This window comes from Canis lupus, chromosome 12 (genome assembly GCF_003254725.2).
Source record: "Canis lupus dingo isolate Sandy chromosome 12, ASM325472v2, whole genome shotgun sequence".
Classification (NCBI taxonomy): domain Eukaryota; kingdom Metazoa; phylum Chordata; class Mammalia; order Carnivora; family Canidae; genus Canis; species Canis lupus.
The window spans coordinates 473,112-495,581 of record NC_064254.1 but is presented as its reverse complement, the minus strand read 5'-3'; the positions used below and the strand labels follow the sequence as shown (position 1 = coordinate 495,581).

Here is a 22,470-nt window from a genome sequence, read left to right as displayed (position 1 = left end):
CTTCTGTTGGTTTTCCTACTTTCTCACTGAAGCTGACAGAACTCAAGGTATGGAATGCGCCTCCAAGCTGTCTTCCAGTGGACTAAACCACTCACAGTTTACTTTCTTGGCTGCCACGGCCACCTCAGGAAAAGGTGGTGCTTCCCTGAGCAAAATGGTTGGGAGGGGCCCCTCAGACCTTACCTTAATGTCAGATGCATTTTCTAACATGGCTTGGCGGGAGGACACCTCCGCTTGGGACACAGAGAAATCATTTTCAGCAGCATTGGCTGCTTTTAATGAAGCCACCTGGCGCTCATACTCCATCTGAGAAGGAAGCAAAAGCCACATATGAAGTCACTGTCTGTCAATTACCTGTCACAAACAGAGCCATTTATCAATAGACAGCAAGAAAAAGTTAACAGGGCACCTGGGTGGCTTGGTCTGTTAAGCACCTGCCTTCGGCTCAGATTATGATCTCTGGGTTATGATCCAGACCCACATCAGGCTCCCTTCCTCTCTCTGTTCTCTCACTCTCTTTATTTATGTATTTAGGAAGGAAGGAAGGAAGGAAGGAAGGAAGGAAGGAAGGAAGGAAGGAAGGAAGGAAGGAAGGAAGGAAGGAAGGAAGGATTCTTTCCTTATTTTAATTGTTTTTCTTGTAGTGTCCCCCAAAGCTCTCTTTCTTGCCCTCCAAATTCAGATGTCCCTTAGCTGAAAAAAAATTTTAAAGATTTTATTTTTTGGAGCACCTGGATGGCTCAGTGGTTGAGCGGCTGCCTTTGGCTCGGGTCGTGATCCCAGGGTCCTGGGATCGAGTCCCATAACAGGCTTCCTGGAGGGAGCCTGCTTCTCCCTCTGCCTGTATCTCTGCCTCTCTCTGTGTATCTCTCACAAATAAATAAATGAAATCTTTAAAAAAAATTTATTTTTTAAATTTCCGAACATATAGCATGACACCCAGTGCTCATCACATCACGTGAAAGACTTTAAGTAACCAATGTGGGGCTTGAAGTTACAACCCCAAGATCAAGAGTCACATGCCAAGACTGAGCCAGCCAGATGCACCAACCCCCTCACCGGAATTTTTTTTTTTTTTAATATTAAAAAAATCAAATGTTCCTAACTTTGACCAAGGTCTTACCTGTTTCTTTAGCTTCTTCTTCTCCTTTTTGCTAAGGTGAGCATAAGGATCATCAGCCTTAGACTCCCCTTCCTCCTCTTCATCTTCTCCTTCTTCCTCTGAACACTGTGAGAACCAGGCGGTGATGAAAAACAAAAGATCCCTTCTAGAACTCAGATTTCATGTCATTCATCCAGGCACATAGCTCATCCCTTCTCCACCCAGAGTCCTGAAATATCTTGTTGGGTCCTCTCTCTCTCTCACACACTAACCCCTGGGCTCCTTGGAGTCCTTCAGCCACTTCTGCTGCCAGCAATGGTATATGACAAATAGTATAAACAAGTATGTATAAAATATAACAATTATACATATCTACAAATTAACTACCTATACCACTAGGGGAGGGGGGAATAAATGAAACAGGTTTTCTTCATGTATCAGTGAGTTTCTGTGGCTTATATGCTAACATGCAAAAAAAAAAAAAAAAAGTCCAGAAACACTCAGAGCACTGAGAAACCTAACTGAATCCAGAATTAGAAAGTGCTAGAGGTGCAGGGACCTCAGAGAGCATTAGATCTTACAGATAATAAGCCTCGAGGTGAAAAAGTCACACTGCTGGTGACTGACAGAGCCAGAACCCAGATCATCTGAGGCTTACACCAGGGTCCTTTCCTCTCTGAATCAGGAGGTGAATGGGCCATGGGCCAGATTTCACTTGATGCCTTTTTATAAATTTATTTTTTATTGGTGTTCAATTTGCCAACATATAGAATAACACCCAGTGCTCATCCCGTCAAGTGCCCACCTCAGTGCCCATCACCCAGTCACCCCCACCCCCCGCCCACCTCCCCTTCCACCACCCCTAGTTCGTTTCCCAGAGTTAGGAGTCTTTCAAATTCTGTCACCCTCTCTGATATTTCCCACTCATTTTTTCTCCTTTCCCCTTTATTCCCTTTCACTATTTTTTATATTCCCCAAATGAATGAGACCATATAATGTTGTTCTTCTCTAACTGATTTAGTTCACTCAGCATAATACCCTCCAGTTCCATCCATGTCAAAGCAAATGGTGGGTATTTGTCGTTTCTAATGGCTGAGTAATATTCCATTGTTTGATGCCTATTTTTATATGGTCCACGAGCTAAGAATGGTTTTATACTTTCAAAGAGTCATTTTAAAATAAAAGGATACGTATTAGAGATTGCATGTGGTCCCCAAAACCATAAATTATTCTGTGGCCCTTTACAGAACTCCTGCTTCCCCCAACACCAAAATATACACCTGCTCTGCCTTCTTGGCCTTCTCCTTCCCTTGTCTGGGTGGCTCCTTTTCTTTTGTTATTTCTTCTTCATCCTCCTCCTCTTCATTGTCCAGAGCAGCAAATTTATTATGAGGCTAACAGGGAAGACAGCAGGTCTGATGAAATTTTCTAATTCCTGAGCCCCAGCACCTCCTCCTGCCAATACCTGCCAATACCTTGGCCTTCCCCTTTGATTTCTCTTCCTTTCCCTTTCTGCCCTTCAGCCCAGGCTGCTGTTCCTCGGATACAGCCTGGAGAACACACGCACAAACATACACACACACACATATACAAAGTTAATTCACTACTTTGTTGTTTACTAAGCATTTCTAGGGAGACTAGAACTAGAAATTAAGTATTACCAAGTCCTACTCAGGAAAAAAGATCTAGGAAAATCCTAGCTTCCAGCTTGAAATGAAACAGTGAAGAAATTAGTAAATGATGTTAGCAAAGCTAAGGGACTGAGTCAGGAAAGTGAGCAATGTGGGTGGGTGGCACTAGCACTGCAAGGCTTCCTAAGAGAGGGCAAATCTTGAGAACAGATAATGGATATAAGCTTGAAAAAGACATTCTAAAGAGGGAAGATGACATAGTGTAAGAACAAAAAATGGCTCCAGGGCAACTGGCTGCCTTACCTGATGGAGCATGCGACTGATCCCAGGTTTCTGTTTATGTGTTTGTTTGTTTTTTTTAACACTTTATTTATTCATGAGAGACAAAGAGAGAGAGGCAGAGACACAGGCAGAGAGAGAAGCCGGCTCCATGCAAGGAGCCCGATGTAGGACTCGATCCTGGGACTCCAGGATCATGTGACTCGGGATCACCCTCAACTGCTGAGCCACCCAGGCACCCTGATCTTAGGGTTTTAAGTCCGAGCCCCAAGTAGGATGTAAAGATTACTTAAAACAAAACAGCCTCCAGAAAAAAAAAAATGCTTCAAGAGACATAAAAAAGAATGCTGAGAAGTGAACAAGCCTGTTCACACAAAGAAGAATTCCAATTCCAATTCTGCAAGAATTCCCTTGCAGAAGGGTACAAGAGGAAGAGCAAAGATCCTTTGTTTCAGATTTTAAGTCTAAAGCCCACAGAATCATTACAAACTTCTGAATGATGAGAACAGATATCACAAAGCTGATTTGATAGTGTAAATAAGACAGATCTAGAAACTAGTTTATTTACTCATTTTTAGGCAGGCTTCATGCCCAGTGTGGAACCCAATGAGGGGCTTGAACTCATGACCCAAGCTGAGATTAAGAGTTGGCTGTTTACCCAACTGAATCACCCACGTGCCCCTGGAACTAGTTTAAAAGCAGAAGAAGAGGCACCTGGCCTCCTCAGTTAGTGGAGTGCAAACCTCTTGATCTCAGGTTTGTGAGTGCAAGCCCCACTTAGATGTAGAGATTACTTACATATCTTTTAAGATCTTTTTTAAATTTACAAATTTAAGAAAGAAAAAAAAAGGAGGAAAAAAAGCAAGGGAATTACCACACCATGGCCAGAAGGTGCTACATGGGATGGGAGTGACCAGCAGGGCTGCCACTTTCACCTTATTGATCCGATTCTTCTCCAGCTTGGCAGGTTTAGGAGGATGTTTTTCTTCTTCCTCCTCATCCTCACTGTGATCCTGAATCAGGGCTGCAAAAACATTACCACCCTAGAGAATAGAATGGCCAGAGAAGTCAGTGGAATGGTCAAGGTTGCAACCCTGGGGTCTCTGTTTACCACACAGATGGCTTACCTTAGTTTTCTTCCCTCCTCGGGGTATGGGGGCAGGGACTGAAATAACAAAGGGAGAAGATGAGGTTGGAAATGATTATAATGTCTGGTTCCTCCGTCTAATCCAACTCAAAGATCAAGGAACAAGGCACTTTACTATTCATGACTCAGGAATTTTGGGAACCCATTTCCCCTCAGGTCATTTACCCTCATCCTCCTCATCACTGGCTGGCACAGAGAGCTTCTTAAGACGCTCCATGAGCTCCTTTTCTTCTCCATCATCATCCACATCCTTCTTCCTTCGGCCTTTTCGGGTGTCTCGTTTCTTTTTTTGCTGCTGAAAGGAAAAGAGAGTAAGACAATGAAGCCCAGGCCCTTGCTGCATCTCTGCCCCAGAGAGTTCCCCATAAGCTGAGTGAAACAATGTAAGCTGGACAGGGTTGGCGGACCCCCTGACACTTGAACCTGCTGTTGCTGTTGCTGTTGCTCCTTCTCCTTAAGCACCTTCTCTTCTTCCCCAGCCTGTTTATCTTCTATAGCCAGCTCCTCAAAGAACTGTAAAGGGAGGTAAAATACAGGTAAATGTGGCTCTGAGACCAGCCCCCTCACACATAGGCCCACTGACCCTCCAGTCCACCCTCACCTTCCTTCCTCTCCAGAGCCCCCACCTCCTCCACATGGCCATATTTTGGTTGGAAATATCCATGGTCATTTCTTACCGACAACCCTCATTTTCTCACCGTCTTTTTGGTCTTTTTGTCCTTCTTCCCCTTCTTCACCACTTTGTCTAAAAGGTTAAACAGACATTGTGAATGCTTATCTACAAATCCCAAAACAGCATGACCACCCCTGCAAAGCTCTCAGTGGCTCCAGTCTATTTTACTATTTTCTATCATTCCCCAGGCATTTGTACTGTCCCACAAAAGACAATGGTGCCCTGGTAGCAGTGGAAGGGAGAAGTAGAATTCACAAGGTGAAGACAAAAGTGGGAATGGGAAGTAAGTAGTCAGAGTATTCAGAGATGATTCCTATTGTTTCTCGGTTTGGTTTTTTGTTTTGCTTTTAAGATTTTATATTTTGGTGATCATATACTCAACGTGAGACTCACCCCCAACACAGAGATCAAGAGTCCTATGCTCCACTGACTAAGCCAGCCAGGTGCCCCCAATGACTACTGTATTTTTAGCTTAGCAAAATTAGCTGTGCTAGTGGTACCACTATCAGCTCAGGATACACTAAAAAAGCCCTCTCCCCACCCCTGCCACCCATGAGGGAAAAGTACGACAGAGATACCACACATTCAGTTTCCCAAATGTCATTGGTGAAAAGCACAGACCGTGTAATCAGAGTGGTCTGGTAAGTAAATGAATACCTGGACCTCTGCTCTACCTGCGCTGCTCAAATTAACATTCTAGCATAAATCACACTGCATTGTACTTAACTGTTGGTACATTCATCTTTCATCCCAGAGAGTGACCTGTCATACTGTTTAGCTTGCATTCCCATGGAACAAAGTGGGAAATCTTATATAAAATCTGACTTGGGTAGCCCAGGTGGCTCAGTGGTTTAGTGCTGCCTTCAGCCCAGGGCGTGATCCTGGAGACCCGGGATCAAGTCCCACGTCGGGCTTCTGGCATGGGGCCTGCTTCTCCCTCTACCTTTGTCTCTGCCTCTGTCTCTCATGAATAAATAAATAAAATCTTGAAAAAAATCTGAACAAATTCCAGCTCCTTTCTATCCAACCCTGATTCCTTGAAGGTAGGGAGGGGACTATGTCTAACTCCTCTTCTCCCTGCCCCCATCAGAAGGGAGGCACCAGCAGCCTCACGACTTCTCTTCCTGTACAGGTCTACGTACCATCATATTCCCCTCTAAACCACCCCATCCACCAACCGCTATCCAACTCTATGCAGAAGCACTCCGATAATCATTTAGTTTAAAATAAACAAATAATTTTAATAAATAATAATAAAATAATAAAAATAATAAACAAATAAACAAATTCTGCTACCTGCCACGTTAGTATTTTTCTTTTCATTTTTTTAGGGAGGCTCCATGCCCAATGTGAGGCTTGATCTCTTGATCCTGAGATCAAGAATCACATTCTCTACCAACTGAGACAGCCAGGCACCCCTCACATTAAGTATTTTTAGTCTAAAACTTGATATAGTCCATAGTAATCAATTATTCAGGCATGTTTTACTGACCATCTACTGTGCCGAAAACTGGAGTTATCAAAGGACACTCCCTATAATGTAAGGCTTCACAAACTAAAGGGTCCTATCCTCTTTTCTACTGTATCTGTTTCTCTACCCACACCTATGTTCTGGACACTGACCTCTCCTTGCTCCCTGATTAAGTCCCAGACACACTTGGTCTGTTTTTGCTTAATCTGTGTCTTCTATCCAGAACACATTTCAAAATCTGATTCCCACATTGGGTGACTAGTGTGAATGAGCTGAAAAGAAGTGTTGGGGGATGCCTGGGTGGCGCAGCGGTTTGGCGCCTGCCTTTGGCCCAGGGCGCGATCCTGGAGACCCGGGATCGAATCCCACGTCGGGCTCCCAGTGCATGGAGCCTGCTTCTCCCTCTGCCTGTGTCTCTGCCTCTCTCTCTCTCTCTGTGACTATCATAAAAAAAAAAAAAAAAAAAAAAAAAGAAGTGTTGAAGAAGTAATGAAAAGTTCTATAAGCTATTCTAAAGAGTTTAATCCTAAAGACTTTTTTGTTGTTGTTGTTTCAAAGATTTTATTTACGGATGCCCAGATGGCTCAGCGGTTGAACATCTACCTTTGGCTCAGGGTTATGAGTCCCATGTCAGGCTCCCTGCATGGAGCCTGCTTCTCCCTCTGCCTATGTCTCTGCCTCTCTCTCTGAAAATAAAGATTTTATTTCTTAATTTTAGAGAAAGGGAGTATAGGAGTAGAAGCAGAGAGAGAGGAAAGAGTCTTTTTTTTTTTTTAAGATTTATTTTTTTATTCATGAGAGACACATTGAGAGAGGCAGAGACACAGGCAGAGGGAGAAGCAGGCTCCATGCAGGGAGCCCAATGTGGGACTCGATCCCGGGACCCCAGGATCATGCCCTGGGCCAAAAGCAGAACTTAACTGCTGAACCATCCAAGCGTCCCCTCCTTTGGCTTTAATCTGCATACTCTCCCTAGCAGACTCCTTTACACTCAACGTTACAACAACATGCTTGTGGTTTTTTACTTTGTAGCCTAAGATCTCTCTTGTTCCCACCTACTCTTAGAAGTTCTCCAGAAATCCCCAAATTGGCAATCAAAAGCTGACTTTATCACTTCCCATTCCCCACCCTACCGGCCACTTCTGATTTCAAGCAATAGTCTACTACCCTCTGAGTTACTCGAGTGTCATCTTTAAGCTCTTCTTCCTTCATTCAGTCAGTTAGCAGACCTGCTCAATGCCATTTCCTCAATAACTCTTTGGTCTCCACTGTCTTGGCTTACTCTCTTACTGCTTCTCACTTAGATCATTGCCAGAGCCTCTTACACAGTCATCTTGTCTCCAATCTTGACCAATTCAAGCCCTTCTCCACTGCTCAGTATTGTCAGGATGAGCCGATCCAATCATTAAGCACATAAAAAAGTCCTTCCTTAATGTCTTCAGGATTAAAGCCTTTGGAATAGTGTATAAAGCCTTATTAATTGTCTCCTGAACATCTTTCTAACCTCATCACATTAGTCACCCAATATTGGAACCAGCCAGGATCACCTAGTTTTTACCTTTGCACATACTTCTTCCTCTGCTTAGAATGCTCCTCCCTTGGCTAACTCATACTGACTCTTCCAGAATCAACTCAGCTACCACATATTTCTGGGAGGCTTTGTTGACATTCCTACCCTATCTGTCTGAGTAGATGCTTCTCGCCGCTGTAGTCTCATGGCATTCTCAACCACATTCATCACTGTCAACCACTTTCTGATTAATGCTGTCCCTTCCACTAAACTCCATGCCCCTTTGGGGCAAGTCTTATTTTTTATCTCTACGTTCTCAGTTCTCTACACAGCACCAGTTATACAACAGGCACCCAATAAATGCTCGTAAACTTAGTCACTGTGTACCCACTAGAACTGTTTGTATCCCTTTTCTCTCCCCTTGAAGTGCCTTCAAATTTGGGAGGATGTCTTCATATTTTTTCTCTCTCTCCTAACCACAGTATACATGGTGCTTAATTTCAGGCAGCTACTCAACAAACATTCCATACACAGCTTAACCTTCATTCCAACACCCAGTAGCTACACTACGCTCTTGCTGCAGATGAGCCTGACATGTATTACGCAGGAGCTCAAGAGGGAGCCCTCCTCTGGCTCCTGAAGGGGTGTGGGTGAGGGCACCGAGGCACAGCTGACAAGTTCCTGTGGTGTGGATACAGTGTGGTGGGGAACACGTCCAACAAAGAGAGGAGGTCTTTCTCAATTCTCCCCTCTCCCGCGGCACCATATGCTTTTCGTCGCCTCTTGTCCGGTCCCACTGAAACTCGTGCGCCATAGCCCGGCGCTTTCTTTCGCTGCCACCCAACTCGCTCCAGCCTGGGCCGACTCTTGCCCCCCATCACGACCTCCCCCCCCGCCTCGGGCACCATTGCATGACTTCTCTACAACATTCCACGCTACCTCCTCAACCTTTAACTTCTCTCCATCCTCCACCCTCGGGCACCATTGCACGCATGCGCAGTCGCCCCCCTCGTCCTTCTCACACCCCGTGACCCACTTCTAAAATACGCGCACTCTCTTCTCCCCTTTTCTCTCCCGTTGGCTCCCTGCCTATCAGCCTCACCGGTGGGGCTCGTACTCTCTCCGTCCCCGATCCACTCGGGCTCCGGCGGCTGCTGCCTAGGTCCCTTCGGCATCGCGGTGGCAGTTACAGGTACCCCGGGCACGCCGGGCGCTATTTCCGCTTCCGGCAGCGTGGGGTCCGGACGGGGCGGGCTCTCCACTCCGCGGCCGCCGGGCCTGTCCCGCGCGGTGCACGTGCGCACGGCGCGTCACCTCGGGGGCGTGCCCGCGGCCACTGGGCGGGGCCAGCGTGCGCCGCGGTAGCGACGTCAGCACGGCGCCGTGGGCTTTCTGGGAATATTGGGTCGTGACTCGATGACGTTGCGTCACCGAGTACCGAACAGAGTAATTTAGGACTAGGCCGAAGGAGAAGAGGAATGCTTGTTTTGTTTGCTTTTGCATTTTAAGTGGTTAGGAGCAGAAAGACGCAGTCCATCTGCTTAGGAACGGGCCTGGTGTTGAGATATGTCGCAAGGCGATCCGGCGTAGAGTTGTAAACGGTGAGCTGTAGCCCAACAGGTGTGGTGAAGCTCGGGTTCCTTTGTGGAGGTGGTGGTGGGTAATGTTAACAGTGGTCCTGAGGTATGATTGCTGCACGATAAACTCACTTGCAATAAATCGACAGGCAAAATGTACACTTTGATCAAAGTCTTGGCATGTATACAGCCATTAAACCACCACCACAATCAAGATTTGGGTTCACGTCTAACTATACCACGTAATAGATGTGGGAGCAAGAGGCTCCCATAGTTCTCTCAGCTCCCGTTCACTCCTTAAACCACTGATCATGCTCTTGTCCCTACCATTGCCTGAGTCCTTCCTTGGCAAGGTCAACAGATAGGAGGCCAATTCTCTGTCCTTATCTTATTTTCCCAGTGGCATTTGATGCAGATGCTCACTCCCACTTCTTTCTTTTCTTTTTTTTTCAGGGACACTGCTTTCTGCAGGTTCCCCTTCCATTTCAGTGGTTGCTCCCTTTCCCTCCTTTCTGGCTTCTCTATGTCTAAATGTTTTAGGTCACATTCTTTGACCTTCTTTTCTATCTAGACTTATCACCTATGTCTCACGACCTTTAATACCATTCATAACTGACGAAGATCTCTGGATGTCTCTTGACACCAATTTCTGCCCTAAGCTTCAGGCTCACAAATCCAACTGCTTAATGAACATGCTCTCTCAGATCTCTAATAAAATATCTCAAATTAATATTTGCAAAACTGAGCTCTTGTTTTTATTCCTTAACCCTGTGTCTCTTCCAGATTTCCCACCAATAAATCACATCATTGGGGCACCTGGGTGGTGAGTGGTTGGGTGTCTGCCTTCTGCTCTGGCCTGGGATCCAGCCTGGCATCTCACTCCCTGCTGAGTGGAGACCCTGCTTCTCCAACCTCTTCCACTCCCCCTGCTTGTGCACTCTGTCAAATAAATAAAATATTTGAAGGGAAAAAAAGAAACCACCTTTCATTTATTTACTTGAGCCCAAACTGAAAGGTCATTCGCTCTCTCCATTCCCCCTCATCAGCAAGCCATGTCTACTTTATTCAAAAAACATGTTTAAGTACATGGTATATGCCAGACACTCTTCTAGGCTCTTAGGCTCAGTGAATAAAATAAAGACCTCTGCTCACATTTCCAGTAGGAGAGAGAATGCCATGGAAAAAAGAAAATACAGGTCAAGGTAAAAGTACCAAGAGGGCAGGTTGTAGTATAAACTATGAAGCCTCAGTGAAGTGAAATTCACCTTGAAGAAGGTGAGAGTTTTGGCTGCATGGGTTTCGAGGAGAGGAGCCTTGCTGGCAGAAGGAATAGCTAGAGCAAAGCTCTATATCAGAAGTGTACTTGGTATAAAATGAGGAACAAACAGCAAGGACAGTGTGGATGGTCCAGTGTGAGAAGAGATTGTTGGAGAGGTGAACAGAAAAGTAAAGCGGGGTCTGGATTGGGAAGGGTCTTGTAGGTCATCTGAAGAATTTGGCTTCTACCCTTGACTAAAATAGAAAGTCATTACAAGGGTTTTTGTTATGATTTTAGATTTATTTGAGAGAGAGAGAGCACAAGCTGGGGGAGTCAGAGGGAGAGGGAAAAGCTGACTCCCCACTGAGCCGGGGTCCTGACATGGGACTCTATTCCAGGACCTAGTGATCATGACCTGAGCCACCCACGCATCCCCATTAAAGGTTTTGACCAGAGCAGTGACATGACCTGACTCACATCTTAAAAGGATGACTTTGGATGCTGAGATGAGAATAAACTGAGGAGCTCAGGGCGGGGAGGAATGGCAGAAGCAGGGAGACACGTTAGCAAGTGTTGGTGACGCAGACCAGGGTATTGGAGGTGGTGAAAAAGGAGTGGTTTCTGGATATGTTTGAGATGGAACCAGCAGGTCTTATAAAGAATTGGATGTCAGGTATGCCTGGGTGGCTCAGCGGTTGGGCATTTGCCTTTGGCTCAGGGCATGATCCTGGCCCTGGGATTGAGTCCTGCATCGGGCTTCCCATGGGAAGCCTGCTTCTCCCTCTATGTCTCTGCTTCTCTGTGTGTCTCTCATGAATAAATAAATATTAAAAAAATAAAAGAATTGGATGTCAGGTGTGACCAAAATATTTTTTTAAAACGATGGCTCCGAGTTTTCCAGACTGAACAAATAGAGAGATGGAGTTGCCATCAACTGAGACTTTAAAACATATCCCAAATCTGTCCATTATCTCCGCCTCTACCCCAGAGCATACCACCATCTCTTTCCTTTGCACGACCAAAGTGGCCTCCTAACTGGTGGTTCTGTTGTCATTCTCGGTCTCTAGTCTATTCTTCACACCTACATCAGTAAGATGTAAATCAGATCTTCAAAACACTCAGAATAAAATCTGAGTGCTTTGCTACAGCTTACCAGGTTCTATATGACCTGCCCCCTGTTGGTTCCTGATCTTTCTCCATAGTCTAGCTATACTGGCCTTATATTTTACTTCATACACTTCAAACTCATTCTTTCCTCAGGGATTTTGCCCTTGTTGCTCCTTAAGCTTGGAATGCACTTACTCCAGATACTCACATCGTTGCTTTCTCATTTAATTTCAGTCTCTAGGGCACCTAGGTGGCTCAGTCAGTTAAGTGCCTGCCTTTGGCTCAGGTCATGATCCCAGGGTTCTGGGATTGGGCCTGACATCAGAATCCCTGCTCAGTGGGGGAGTCTGCTTCTCCTTCTTTTTTTTTTTTATTTTTAAATCTTTATTTATGTATTTTTTTAAATAAATTTTTATTTATTTATGATAGTCTCACAGAGAGAGAGAGAGGCAGAGACATAGGCAGAGGGAGAAGCAGGCTCCATGCACCGGGAGCCCGACGTGGGATTCGATCCCGGGTCTCCAGGATCGTGCCCTGGGCCAAAGGCAGGCGCCAAACCGCTGCGCCACCCAGGGATCCCTCTCTCCTTCTGCTCCTCCTCCCTGCTCATGCTCACTCTCTCTCAAATAGATAAAATCTTTAAAAAATAATAATTTCAGCCTTTATTGATATCTTACCTCCTCAATGAAGCCATATTGTAATACTGATCTATTGTCTTCCACCTGTCACTCTCCAGCCTCTTCCTTCTCTTTTTCTTTAGAGCACGTATTACTTAAGTTTATAGTACATACTTATTGTCTATTATCCTCAACAGAATATAAGCACCATAGGGGCAGGGATTTATCTTTCTCTTTATTACATTTCTGGCCCCTAAATAGTGCTAAAATATTTATTGAATGAATATGAGACTTAAATAACAAATAGAAAAACTTAGCATGGTACCTTGCACAGAACAATGGAAAGATCTTACACTCTGAGATATCCCCCCAACCTCCTCTGGCCATCCCTCCTCAGTCTCTCTCTCTCTCTTTTGATTTTTTGTTATTTTTATTGGAGTTCGATTTGCCAACCTCCTTAGTCTCCTTGTTGGTTTCATCCTTTTGTACTTGGCCACTAAATGTCAGCCCTCCTCAAGGCTATACTGGGCCCTCTCTTCTTTCCACTTGACATTCTCCTCTTATGTGGTTTCAGCAGATTCCTTAGAGTTCTATCCCAACCACCACTTTTTTTTTTTAAAGATTTTTTTTAAAGATTTTATTTATTTATTCACAGGCACAGAGAGAGAGAGGCAGAGACACAGGCACAGGGAGAGGGAGAAGCAGGCTCCATGCAGGGAGCCCGACATGGGACTCGATCCCGGGTCTCCAGTATTACACCCCAGGCTGCAGGCAGCACCAAACCGCTGCGCCACTGGGGCTGCCCTTTTTTTTAAGATTTTATTTATTTATTCATGAGAGACACACAGAGAGAGAGAGGTAGAGACATGGGCAGAGGGAGAAGCAGGATCCCTGCAGGGAGCCCAATGTGGAATTCAATCCCAGGACCCCGGGATCACGACCTAAGCCAAAGGCACTCAACCACTGAGCCACCCAGGTGCCCCCAACCATTACTCTCTATAGAGTACCCCTCATTTACTTCCTTAATATCATTAATCACAACCTGTAATTATTCACATGTTCACTTTTAAGAAAGACGGCCCCTGACAACTGGGAATTGGCCTGATCCTACCAGCTAAGCCATGATGCTCAACTTAAACATAACCTCACAGAACATAAATGTCAGCTGTTACTATGACTGTCACGAAGACAAAGTTCAAAACCTTCTCTAAGCACAAAGACAAGGTCGTCATGCAAACCATAAATATTAAACAGCCCCCTCTCTGCTAAAATGAATGAGGGCTCTTTTTGACCAACTGCACTTTTAGCCATGTTTCATTCCTCCCTCCTATTTTTTTTAAAGATTTTATTTATTCATTCATCATGAGAATACACAGAGAGGAGAAAGAGAGAGAGGCAGAGACACAGGCAGAGGGAGAAGCAGGCTCCATGCATGGAGCCCAACATGGGACTCGATCCCGGGTCTCCAGGATCACACCCTGGGCTGAAGGCAGGGCCAAACCACTGAGCCACCTGGGCTGCCCCATTCCTCTCTCCCTCTAGATGAGATTAAGATGTGCATTCACAATTGCCTTCACTTCCTGAGAGCACCCAACCCAGACCAATTTCATTTCCTTGAACCTTTCCCCCAAATCACCTAGCAGAAACCCTAAACCTGTCATTTCTAACTTAGTGAGATAACCTTCAGAATTAATAAATCTGAAGACTAAGATTGTGTTCCTGGTGGTCTTTGGCCGGAGGGCATTGATACTTTTAGTGTTATTCTCTGTTACATCTCCAAATTTTACCAGAGAGCAGCCAATAAAGGATGTTCATCCTGAAAAGCCAGGTGCTTGAATAGAGTACCTTTCCAAGCTTCAGTGGCAGCTAGGACTAGTTATGGTCAGTGGCATAAAGTTGAGCTGTTAGCTTTATTTTATTTTATTTTATTTTTTTTTTAAAGATTTTATTTATTCATGAGAGAGAGAGAGAGAGAGAGAGGCAGAGACAAAGGCAGAGGGAGAAGCAGGCTCCATGCAGGGAGCCCGATGTGGGACTCGATCCTGGGACTCCAGGATCATGCCCTGGGCTGAAGGCAGGCACTAAACCAGTGAGCCACCAGGGATCCCTGTTAGCTTTAAATTTCCTCCAAGGGGATCCCTCAGTTGCTCAGTGGTTTGGCACCTGCCTTTGGCCCAGGGCGCGATCCTGGGGTCCCAGGATTGAGTCCCACGTCGGGCTCCCAGCATGGAGCCCGCTTCTCCCTCTGCCTGTGACTCTGCCTCTCTCTCCCTGTGTCTCTTATGAATAAATAAAATCTTAAAAAAAGATTTTAAGGCCCATACTGAGGATTGGAACATGGATAAGTTAGCTTATCCACTTCCCAAACCATGAATAGGAGGATCTGACCCCAGTAATTTTGGAGCTGGAATCTGAAGGGAGGGGTTCTGAATACCTGAGGACCTTGTGGTAGCATTATGCCTTGTGCTGTCTACCTCCTGAGTTGTGAGAAATAAACTTCTATTTTGCTTTAGGACTAACTGGTTTCCAATACAACTCAACTTAAAAGCTAATATGGGGCAGCTCTGGGGGGGAGGGGGGGCTCAGCAGTTTAGCACCACCTTTGGCCTGGGGCTTGATCCTGGAGACCCGGGATCAAGTCCCACGTTGGGCTCCCTGCGTGGAGCCTGCTCCTCCCTCTGCCTGTGTCTCTGCCTCTCTCTCCCTGTGTCTCTCATGAATAAATAAAATCTTTTAAAAAAGCAAAAAAAGAAAGCTGATAAACCATTGTAGTAGGTACTTAATATTTAGTGAACGTTTCCATGTTCACGGTTTAACTACCTATATTGTAAAACACTCAAATATGCAGAAGACATTTATGACACCAGTTTTACTGTGAATACTAAACCTGTATATCCAACTTCCCTTTTACTCTCTTCTGAGGTTTTTTTTTTTTTTTAATTTTATTTATTTATTCATGAGCGACACAGAGGGAGAAGCAGGCTCCCTGTAGGGAGCCCAATGTGGGACTGGATCCCAGGATGCTGGGATCACACCGAGTCAAAGGCAGATGCTCAGCCACCCAGGCGTCCCTCTTCTGAGGTCTTAAAAGGCAGCTCAGACTCATTATTACAAGAACAAATTCATAGCATTGTCTGTTTCCTATTTCTTTTTAAATGGTAGTTATGCGGGCCAGTATTACCCTGAGAAACCTAAAATATTTTCATTTTGATCTTTTCAGGTCTACTTTTCTCCCATTCCACTACCCACGGCTATACCATCATAACTCACCTGGACTACTGAAGATACCTTGCAAGGCACTTCCAATGCCTGGCCAGCTCCAAATTAGAATCCATCTTCTTGAAAAACAAAATCTAATCCATGATAGTCAATGGCCTAAGACCCTTCAGGTCTTTGGTAATAAAAGAGACCCAAGTCTTTATTTCTACAAGGCCATGAGTGGTCTAGCTCCTCTTTCTTCTGCCTCATGTTCTACTTTTCCCATCTTAGCAAACACCTTTGCTTGGCTTTTGCTCTCCTACTCAGGCCTCCTGCTTGTCCTTCAGAGCTTGTCTCATGTCACCTTCCCAGTCTCCCTTTATTACATACTCCCTTTTCATTATGTCTCACTTTTGACAGGTGTGGCCTTATGCATATTCATGATTTTTTGATAACCGTGTCTCTCCTATGGATTTAAATTCACTGGCTTTGGCTCTGTTCTTTCTAGTGCCTAGTATATTGTCAGGCCCACAGTCTACAACTATTTCTTCAAAGACTGTTTTGTCATTACAACTCTATAAACATCAAACCTATAAACATAGATAAAATATTAAAAGATTACTCCACAGATACTTGGCCTTTCCTTTCTCCTATAAAACCTTACCTGTGAATGTAATGCAGCCTGGTATATTTGATGCTTATAGATTAATGGGACCTCACTGGTTCCTTCAGACTGAAAGAAACGTAAGCTTTTTCCTATGAACAAATGGAAGAATAAAGTGACTCCAACCAAGAACAGCCTCATCTGCACCTCCAGAGATGACTGGAACACAGGGATTGAGGAAAATGCTTGTTTCCACTGCATTTATTACTAATATAAAAAATGTTAAAAAGAAAAAAAATTCATTCTCAGTTCTCCAACGGCTCTCATCCTTCCCTCTTGCCCACACAACTCCTGACCCATTTCCTCAGGGCCAGTGCAAAACCGAACCTGTTCACTGCCGTTTTCACAGAAAACAACCAGTGCCAGGGATGTAGGGAAGAAGGTTAGACGAGGGCAACAGTACCGTCCAGGTTCCACCCAAGGGTAGGCCAGGTGGAGATTCACAGAATTCAGACGAAAGGGCTGGTGGCCTCACAATGACGTACTCTAACTAAAGTGGGCTGGAGAGGAGATAGGATAGCCCGTAAGAGGCTTTAGAGGACATCTCATGGGCTTGGGTCAAACCCAAAAAAACCGACACCAGGAGAATAAGGAGACCAGGGAGGCAGTCTTGCAGAAAGTTTCACAATTCTCCCATGTTGGGAGGTGTGGAAAATCTAGAGGGCATCAAGAGCCTCACTCATTTTGGCAGAAAAACTTACTCTAGTGTTGGGAAGTCACAATGATGCCACGGACACTGAGAAAGGCTACGTACGAGGGGATGCACAGTTTCACAAAGCACAGTGATCACAGACGAGTGGTGGGGACCATGCTACTGACGCAGGATCTACAAAATCCAAAAGCAGGGAGAGTGGCCTTTCAGGGAATAACTCTGCACCAGTCATCCGTACTTGACCCCAGGTCAACCTGGTGAGTTTCACAGAGCAACTGGCAACTTTGGGGGTAGGGTTTGTCACATAAAAAGGACTTAAAACAAGCAGCTAGAAGAAGGGAATGGCAGGAAACTGCTCCAGGGCTCTTAGGAATCGAGGGCAGTGCCGAGGGCTGGGTGGACAGATAGATGCACAAGAAACAGCACCAAAGAGGTTTCCTGTTGAGCAGTCAATCGGCGAAGGGGAAGAGGATCCAGGAGGCAGTTGAAGAGAGCAATGGTGGGGTCCTGAAGGCGAGTCTCTGGAGGCTGAATCGGAAGAAAGCCCACACGCTGGGCACCAGTGATGAAACAAAACTCTGGACCCCAAATGGGGGAGGTGAGAGATGGGGGTGGGTGTCTGAGGGTGGTGGGTGGAACAGCCTCACAGTAGCCGTCACAGGGCCACAGGGAAATATATGGCCGCTAGGTCAGAGGGCTCCTTCCAGCCTGGATGGGAAGGCACAGTCTCACAGAGGAGGTCCATTGACGCCTGGGTGATAGAAGGCACAGAGGTCCTCATATCGACAGTGGCCCTTTTTGGCAAAGTGTCGGCAGACGGGGCGGTTGGATTTGTCTGTGAACAAGTGAAAATTGAGCAGTTTAAAATGCAAGACAGAAAACAAATGTAACAAAAAGGAGAGAGAGGGCAGTCAAATTTTTCTACTCCCCACCATTTCCATACGTTTTAGAATGGTAGTAGTCCTCTTCCTGGGAGAAAAACACATTCAGGGCTATTCCTACTTCAAAAGGACAAAGCAGCCTGGGTGGCTTAGCGGTTTAGCACCACCTTCAGCCCAGGGCGTGATCCTGGAGACCGGGGATCAAGTCCCACGTCACGCTCCCTGCATGGAGCCTGCTTCTCTCTCTGCCTGTGTCTCTGCCTCTCTCTGTGTCTCTCATGAATAAATAAATAAAATATTTAAAACAAACAAACAAAAACAGGACAAAGGACAGCCCAAAAGAGAAGAGTCACAGGCATTCTGGGAGTGATGGGTATTAAATATGTACAGGCATCAAAAAAAAGAACCTCACCTTCCATAACTTGGGGGCCATCCTTGGGTGGGCAGGTATTTTTGATAAGAGACCAACTTTTGAGCCTTCGGGGATTTCTCTGCTCTTTGTGAAAGCCTCCTCTGGAAGGACCCCCATGGCCTGGTCCAGGAAAAGGAGGTTCAGTATTGGCCCCCCACCAGCCACGACCATATGGGCCGCACCTGGGACCCAGGCCTCCCCGGATTGGGCCTCTGCCCCTGGGAGGAGGTGGGAGGCTCAGCAGTGGTGGAATCATTGGTCCCCTTGATCCTGGAGGACCTCTGTGAAGAGCTGGAGAGAAAGAAAGAGAAAGAAAGACATGGAAAGGTGATCAGTGGCCAGCTTAATCCTCATGAGGAAGCCCTGTGTTTTTGTTTACTTTTTTGAGGTACGGTATACATACAGAAAAATACACCAATTTTAAGTGTGCAACTTGATTACCATCAAAGTAAACACACCTGTGTTTTTAACCACCCGTGTGAAGGGATAGAGCCTTCTTAGCAATCAGAAGTCCTCCCCCCACTTGTGCCCCTCCTCCCCCACTATTCCATCCCCCCCCCCAAAGTAACCACTATCCTGACTTCTAGCACCATAGGTTAGTTTTTGCCTGTTTTTGAACTTCGCATAAATGGAATCATACAGTCTGCATTCTTTTCTGTCTGGCTCCTTTCGCTCAACACCGTGTTTGTGAGATTCATCCAGGTTGCCTGTAGCAGGAGTTCGTTCATTTTCATTGCAGTGTAGTATCCCATTGCATGCACACACAACAACTTATTTATCCATTCTACTGATGGTGGACATGTGGGTGGATTCCAGTTTGGGGCTATAACGAAAAATGCTGCTATGAACATTTTTATACATGTCTTTGTTACACATATGTATGCATTTCTGTTGAGTATAAACCTAGTAAAAGTATTGTTGGGTCCTGGGGATATGTATGCTAAAGTTTAATGAAGTCCAACTCTTTTTCAAAGTGGATGTACCAATTTAAGTTCCCACTGGCAATTGTTCCACAGCCTTGACAACACTTAGTATTGTCAATTTTTTTTTCATTTTTGCCATTCTGGGGAGTGTTGTTGTTGTTTTTTAATTGTGGTGGAACATGTAAAATTTGCTGTCTTTTTTTGTTTTTAGAGTAATCTCTATGCCCAATACGGGACTCCATCTCACAACCCTGAGATCAAGAGTCACATGGTCTATGGACTAAGCACACCAGGCACCTAAGATTTGCCATGTTTCAGTAGTGTTAAGTAAATTCTCATTGTTGTGAAACAGATTTTTAGAACTTTTCCATCTTACAAAACTGAAACTCTATAGCTACTAAACAACTCTCCACTCAGCTGCTAGTAACTACCATTCTGTTTCTATGAATTTGACTACTTTAGATACCTCACAAGTAGAATCATACATTTGTCTTTTTTGTGACTGGCCTGTTTCATTTAGCCAGATGGCCTACAGGTTCTACCATGTTGTAGTATGTGACAGGATTCCCTTCCTCTTGGGGGCTGAATAATATTCCATTGTATGAATATACAGAATTTTATTCATCTGTCAATGGACATTTGGGATGCTTCCAGCTCTTGGCTCTTGTAAATAGTGCTGCTATGAATATGCATGTGCAAATATCTCTTCAAGACCCAGCTTTCCATTTTTTTGGATATATACCCAGAAGTGGGAATGCTGGATCATGTGGTAGTCCTATTTCAAATTTTTTTTTTTGAGGAAACTCCAGTGTTTTCCATAGAAATGTACCATTTTACAATCTCACCAACAGTGCACAAGCATCTTAACTTTGAAGTGTTATGTTTTTATCTTGAGATTATTTAACAACTAATGACATTGAGTTCTTGTTCACATGTTCTTGGTCACTTAGATCTCAGTTTTTGAGAGACAATTGTTCTGGTCCGTTGTCCATTTTTCTAACAAGCTGTCTAAAAGAGTTCTATATATATTCTAGATATGAGATCTTTATTGGTTGTGTTTATCGCAAATATCTGCTATTCTATTAATTTCTTAACGGTGTGACTTGATTAATAAAAGTTTAATGTAGTTCAGTTTATCCATCTTTCCTTTATGGTTAGTGTGTTTCTTGTCTAAGAACTCTTATCCCTTCTAAGACCATGAAAATATTTTTCTTTACCTTTAACACTTAGATCTACGGTTCACTCCGAGTTGATGTTTACATATGGTACGAATAGGTCAGATTTCATCTCCCCACATATCCAATTAACCAACATCATTTACTGAAACGACCACTATTTCAGCTCCATCTTCATCATAAATGACATATCTATGTATGTGTAGACCTGATACTGGACATTTTTTCAGGGCTATTTACTTATATGTTTGTTGTTGTGCCAATACCACACCATAATAACTACTATAGCCTTTCGAAAAATCATGATAGTCAAGTAAGTCCTCCTACCTCAAGACCGTATTTGCAGTCTCTTAGCCTGATCCTTTGCATGTCCACATAATAACATAGAATGTTTATTTCCATTATGGGGATCGTCACTGGGAATGCACTGAATCTATAGATCAATTTGATTATAAGTGACATTTTTGCAATATTGAGCTTTCCAACCTGTGAATATACAACATCTTTCTATCCATTTACGTACAGAATCCCTGATCTTTTGGTTTTAAGTTCTTACTGGGTTTTAGTCCCTCCCGCCGCCCCCCCTTCTCCAGGACCTAATCAAAGAATCAGAGCCCCCTTGTCCTCACCTGACTTGGGATCACCAGGCTTTCCATTGGCCATGGGGGGAGGGCCCAGAAGGCTAGGTGGTCCTAAGAGTAGACATAAAAATATAGTCACCAGAATGGACTCAGGTACTGGTAAAATCCTGTTGTTTTTCTACTACTCATTCCTTAATCCGATCAGTAATGGCAGATATATTCTCAGTAGCGTTACAAATTCTCAGCCCATCTGCCTGCTCTTTCCTTTGCAAAGCGTTTTTGAAGTTCGCAAAAAAAAAAAAAAAAAAAAAAAGGAGACTCAAGCAAGGAGGATACTACGGGAAGGGTATTTTACAGCTTTCTCTTTCCCTTACATAGTTGCCATTCAAAACGTCCCAGGTGATTCCAGAGGTAACCCAATCCCTCTCTTTAACTGTTGGCCAATCGGAATGATCCTCCGCACTCCCCGCCTCAGAGTAGTTTAGAGAAGGCTGCACTTCCACCTTCCTTGGGCCCAAGTCTGGTCACAAATTGTTATACTAAATCATTGCAATCTGCGATCTCTGTAGGGTCCCCTCTCCCTTGCTGTTCTGCGGCTGCGCGCATGAGCTTTATATGCTACCCCCCCCACCCCCGCCTTCTTCAGAAAGGTTACAGGAGGATGGAAGTTGAGGGATCAAGGAAGAGAACTCGCTCAGGGCTCCACAGGGGACAGCCTCCTAGCCCCGCCCCAGCGCCCCTTCTCCTTCGGTTAGAACCCCCTCCCCCGCACCTTTTCAGACCCTAACCCCTCAGCTAGACCAGCTGACAGGCATGTGCACAGCCCTCCCGGGCTCCTCACCGATGGGACTCCCATCCTCCTCGTCTCCAGTCTCCCCCCGCTCTGGCAGCTGGGGCTGTTGCGGAGGCGGCGGCTGCTGCTGATTCTGCTTCTTTCGTTTGGGCATCGTGGTTGCGGCAATGGCTGCAGCGGGATTTGGAGGGCAGTGAGGAAGGGGCACGCTGGGATTCTGTTTCCGCTTCCGGGGAGTGGAAGGAGAGGCTGAGACTCCCGCCCTTTCACTTCCGGAAGGCTCCGGGGAGCTTTTGTGCGGCTCATTCTTGAGGTCTCCGTCGGTCTCTGCCAGGCACAGAGACAGTCTCAAGCCTTTTTGCTGCGTTCCTATAAATGCTTAAAAAAATTCCTCTCTTCTCCGCTCGCTGAAAAAAAAAAAACAAACCCACAACCGGCTCCTCATAGTATGCCATAGAGTTGATAGGCTCTCGGGCCAGAAAGCCTGAGAACGCTGTCGCACCTTAAGATCGCCACATCCGGTCCCGGTTACCATGGTAGCAGCGGCAGGCACAACTTCGCACCCTCTGACCTCTCTCCAAAAGTCCTTGTCCCACCTGGGTTTCCTTCCTCGCCCGCGCTTGCCTTTATGATCTGTAAAGCTGCTCATCATCGCTCCCACAAGGAATTTGGGCCCCAGCAAGGTGGCTCCCAGAACTCTTCAGACCGCTACCCGCCCCTCAAGACGTCTGGCACTGCCCTCAGTGTAGACCAGCAAGTCGACTTCATTCCCCGGAGGCGCAGTCCAGTCTTTCCACTAAGGTCCAACCTTGTGGCGGG

At 45.3% G+C, this 22,470-nt stretch overlaps 2 protein-coding genes and 1 long non-coding RNA gene across 10 annotated transcripts in view; 1 reads left to right on the top strand and 2 right to left on the bottom strand.

The window, feature by feature from the left end:
* The window catches only part of ABCF1 (ATP binding cassette subfamily F member 1), a 14,683-nt gene extending 5,592 nt beyond the window's left edge, over nucleotides 1-9,091 (bottom strand). The window contains exons 1-10 of one of the 6 annotated variants that reach the window (XM_025418074.3): nucleotides 8,916-9,091; nucleotides 4,858-4,904; nucleotides 4,583-4,672; nucleotides 4,325-4,454; nucleotides 4,140-4,177; nucleotides 3,948-4,055; nucleotides 2,578-2,652; nucleotides 2,383-2,496; nucleotides 1,124-1,228; nucleotides 184-306 (exon numbers count right to left, since the gene is read on the bottom strand). In XM_025418074.3, the coding sequence (XP_025273859.3) occupies nucleotides 184-306; nucleotides 1,124-1,228; nucleotides 2,383-2,496; nucleotides 2,578-2,652; nucleotides 3,948-4,055; nucleotides 4,140-4,177; nucleotides 4,325-4,454; nucleotides 4,583-4,672; nucleotides 4,858-4,904; nucleotides 8,916-8,988 (903 nt within the window). In that variant the 5' untranslated portion in view covers nucleotides 8,989-9,091. Of the gene's footprint in view, nucleotides 1-183; nucleotides 307-1,123; nucleotides 1,229-2,382; nucleotides 2,497-2,577; nucleotides 2,653-3,947; nucleotides 4,056-4,139; nucleotides 4,178-4,324; nucleotides 4,458-4,582; nucleotides 4,673-4,857; nucleotides 4,905-8,915 lie in introns of all 6 variants that reach the window. The other 5 variants (XM_025418073.3, XM_025418075.3, XM_049092502.1 and 2 more) reach the window with 5 other exon arrangements.
* On the bottom strand, nucleotides 4,584-22,470 carry PRR3 (proline rich 3). Of its 3 annotated transcripts, XM_025418089.3 has the most exons (8): nucleotides 21,700-21,776; nucleotides 20,907-20,969; nucleotides 20,605-20,710; nucleotides 18,820-19,002; nucleotides 18,180-18,470; nucleotides 15,643-17,721; nucleotides 4,858-4,904; nucleotides 4,584-4,672 (listed from the first exon to the last, which is right to left on the bottom strand). In XM_025418089.3, the coding sequence occupies exons 4-6, from the start codon at nucleotides 18,929-18,931 to the stop codon at nucleotides 17,615-17,617; spliced, it is 510 nt and encodes a 169-aa protein (XP_025273874.1). In that variant the 5' UTR covers nucleotides 18,932-19,002; nucleotides 20,605-20,710; nucleotides 20,907-20,969; nucleotides 21,700-21,776; the 3' UTR covers nucleotides 4,584-4,672; nucleotides 4,858-4,904; nucleotides 15,643-17,614. The 3 variants fall into 3 exon arrangements, with proteins under 3 accessions (XP_025273874.1, XP_025273872.1, XP_025273873.1); XM_025418087.3 differs by lacking the exon at nucleotides 20,605-20,710 and having other exon boundaries at nucleotides 21,700-22,470; XM_025418088.3 differs by lacking the exons at nucleotides 18,820-19,002; nucleotides 20,605-20,710 and adding an exon at nucleotides 22,154-22,470 and having other exon boundaries at nucleotides 21,700-22,058.
* On the top strand, nucleotides 9,159-16,200 carry LOC118350442 (uncharacterized). Its single transcript, XR_004804247.2, has 2 exons — nucleotides 9,159-9,414; nucleotides 15,593-16,200. It is a non-coding gene; the product is annotated as an uncharacterized LOC118350442 (long non-coding RNA).

What these genes read in the sequence shown, in the direction of transcription:
- PRR3 (XM_025418087.3), bottom strand. Translation starts at nt 21,805, where the DNA reads ATGCCCAAACGAAAGAAGCAGAATCAGCAGCAGCCGCCGCCTCCGCAA. An exon ending in GCCTGGTGATCCCAAGTCAG is followed by an intron (nt 19,003 to 20,906) that starts GTGAGGACAAGG and finishes TTTTCGTTATAG; the next exon opens with CCCCAAACTGGAATCCACCC. An exon ending in TGGCCCCCAAGTTATGGAAG is followed by an intron (nt 17,722 to 18,179) that starts GTGAGGTTCTTT and finishes ACTTGTTCACAG; the next exon opens with ACAAATCCAACCGCCCCGTC.